This window comes from Engraulis encrasicolus, chromosome 2, assembly GCF_034702125.1.
Source record: "Engraulis encrasicolus isolate BLACKSEA-1 chromosome 2, IST_EnEncr_1.0, whole genome shotgun sequence".
NCBI classification, from domain to species: Eukaryota; Metazoa; Chordata; class Actinopteri; order Clupeiformes; family Engraulidae; genus Engraulis; species Engraulis encrasicolus.
The window spans coordinates 45,470,897-45,473,396 of NC_085858.1; the positions used below are offsets into that span (position 1 = coordinate 45,470,897).

General features: G+C 42.7%; 1 protein-coding gene across 9 annotated transcripts in view; it reads left to right on the forward strand.

Moving 5' to 3' along the window:
• Nucleotides 1-2,500, forward strand: part of mybpc2a (myosin binding protein Ca) — a 116,236-nt gene that overhangs the window by 58,385 nt on the left and 55,351 nt on the right. For all 9 annotated transcript variants that reach the window (XM_063189369.1, XM_063189377.1, XM_063189398.1 and 6 more), the window contains one exon: nucleotides 683-831. In XM_063189369.1, the coding sequence (XP_063045439.1) occupies nucleotides 683-831 (149 nt within the window). The remainder of the gene's footprint in view (nucleotides 1-682; nucleotides 832-2,500) is intronic.

Genomic DNA, 2,500 nt, shown 5'->3' on the forward strand with positions numbered 1-2,500 from the left:
CTGTACATGATAAAACAGACAATGTATCAAAATACTGCTGTGGGCACACGTACACGCACACGCACACGCACACGCACACGCACACACACGCATACACACACACACACACACACACACACACACACACACACACACACACACACACACACACACACACACACACACACACACACACACACACACACACACACACACACACACACACACAGACAACAGTTCACCGCTTTATCATCCCAGTTGCATAGACTCATAATCGAACCATAAATCTCTAACTCATCTCTGCTGAGCTGAGTGTGGCTGGCTGACAGGGCAGGCTGAGAGAGTGATGGAGGTTGAGTAGTACCTGGTACTGTATGTGTGTATGTATGGGTGACTGACTGATGACAGGGAAGGACATGCTCACACTATCGCCTGTACTAGTTAATACAGATTATAACTGAGTGCTGAATCTCACAAAATATATTGATGAATGAAAAAAGCGAAGGACAGCACTCTTCCGATTTTTTCTCTGTTTATTCGCCTACAAACGTTTCGGGCAGAGCCCTTCTTCAGCGTGTGAAACGTTTGTTGGCGAATAAACAGAGAAAAATCTGAAGAGGCAACCCCGGGAGGCTGAGAGAGTGATAGAGGCTGAGTACCTGGTATGTGTGTATGTGTATGGGTGACTGACTACTGATAACAGGGAAGGACGTGACCTTCGTGGCCAAAGTGGACTCGTCCAGCATGCTGCGGAAGCCCAACATCAAGTGGATGAAGGGGAAGTGGATGGACCTAGGCAGCAAGGCCGGCAAGCACATACAGTTTAAGGAGGCCTACGACCGCAGCTCCAAGGTAGGCAGACAAACACATACCGTTTAAGGAGACCTACGACTTCCTTGGTAGGCAGACAGACAAACAGGCAAGGCTGTACTGGCCATCTGGCAGGGCAGGCATTTCCAGGTGGGCCCCGCACCCTTGTGGGCCCATATTTTCAGAAATGTAAAAAAATATATATTTTTTGGCTCATATTATGAACACTTAATAAATTATTAGCTAATGATGAACAAAACATCAACAAGTGTTTTTTTATTATTTAATACATTTTATTAATGCTTTATAAAATATTTACAAATAATATGCTCAAGATTTTACAAACCTTTTAACAGAGTATTTATTATTCATGTGAAAACAAATTGTAAATGCTTAATAGATATAAAATATTAAAATAAAATTTCCCACTCATTTACAGAAATGTCTTAATGCTTTGTTCACCATTATTTAATTGTTTACATTCTTTATAATGCTTTTATGCATCCCTTATTGTAAAGTGTTTGCTGAAAATTGTAAGTCACATGTGTTGAGATTTTTGTAAAAAAAAAAATTCAAGCACGTGTGGTCAGAATGAAAGTCTGGTTGTCATTGGCCATTTGAGGCTGAACTGTCACTCATTCAAGAGCTGTTTCCATGTAGCAGGATATTTTTAAGTGTGGATATTTTTTTCTCCTGGTTACATTGGTTTCTGCCTTCCGTTTCTACGTAAGCAGATTTTTTAAAACCCACATATCAAAAATCGTGCTTTAAAAAGATCCCAGACAGGGGGCTAAAATGCACCTGTTACAATGGAGTTTTTATTTTTATCCCCATGTAGCGTTTCCACCTGAACAGGAGAAAAAAATACCCACATATGAAAATATCCTGCTACATGGAAATGGCACCTTAAGCTACAGACAGGTGTCCTGTTCCTCCAGTCTTGGTTAGTGCCGTTACAGTAGTCTATGGAGAGCAGCAAAGCAAATGCAGAAATAATACCCTTCGACATTGACATCAAGTCATTGGACCGCTGAAATAATTTTGGAGACGTTATTTTAAGTTTGAAAAAAAAGCCCTCATGTTGCTTGAAAGGCAGTGGCATAACTTGGTGTTCTGCAGCAAAGAAGCCTCCCCCTGACATTTCTGTCTGAGCGAGTAACCTTGAGCGCACCAGTCTATCAGAGTAACGCTGAGGATGTTTTTGCAGTCCAGACATCCCAGCTTCCAAAAAACCCACCACATCATCCAAAAGAAAGATTTTTCCCTCCCCCTCAAACTGAATACCTTAAAGAGAGAGACAGAGTCTGTCTATTAATAATGCTGAAATACTGTTCTGGACTGACTGTTACTGTCAGACTCAGGGCCTCCGCACATCGGCTCCGACAAAGTGCTGAGCGCTGCACCGCAAAAGTTCGATTCCATTGTTTTCAATAGAACCCCGCACACTGGCGCCGATGTTCGCGGACATTCGCCAATGTCGGCTAGCGATTAGAGAAGGGCTCTATTTTGTCGGAGCTGCCCATTGACTATCAATGCTATGTTTGTGTGAAATTGGGTTTGGGGGTCGGAATTCTGTCGGAGCCTATGTGCGGAGGCCCTAACTCCACCTTTGTCCACCTGTCTCCCTGTCACTTGCTGCCTCTGTCACTTCTCTAAATTAAGAAACGCGGGAGATGTTTTTTTTTCCCTTCAGAGTTGCTTTTTAAGTGTG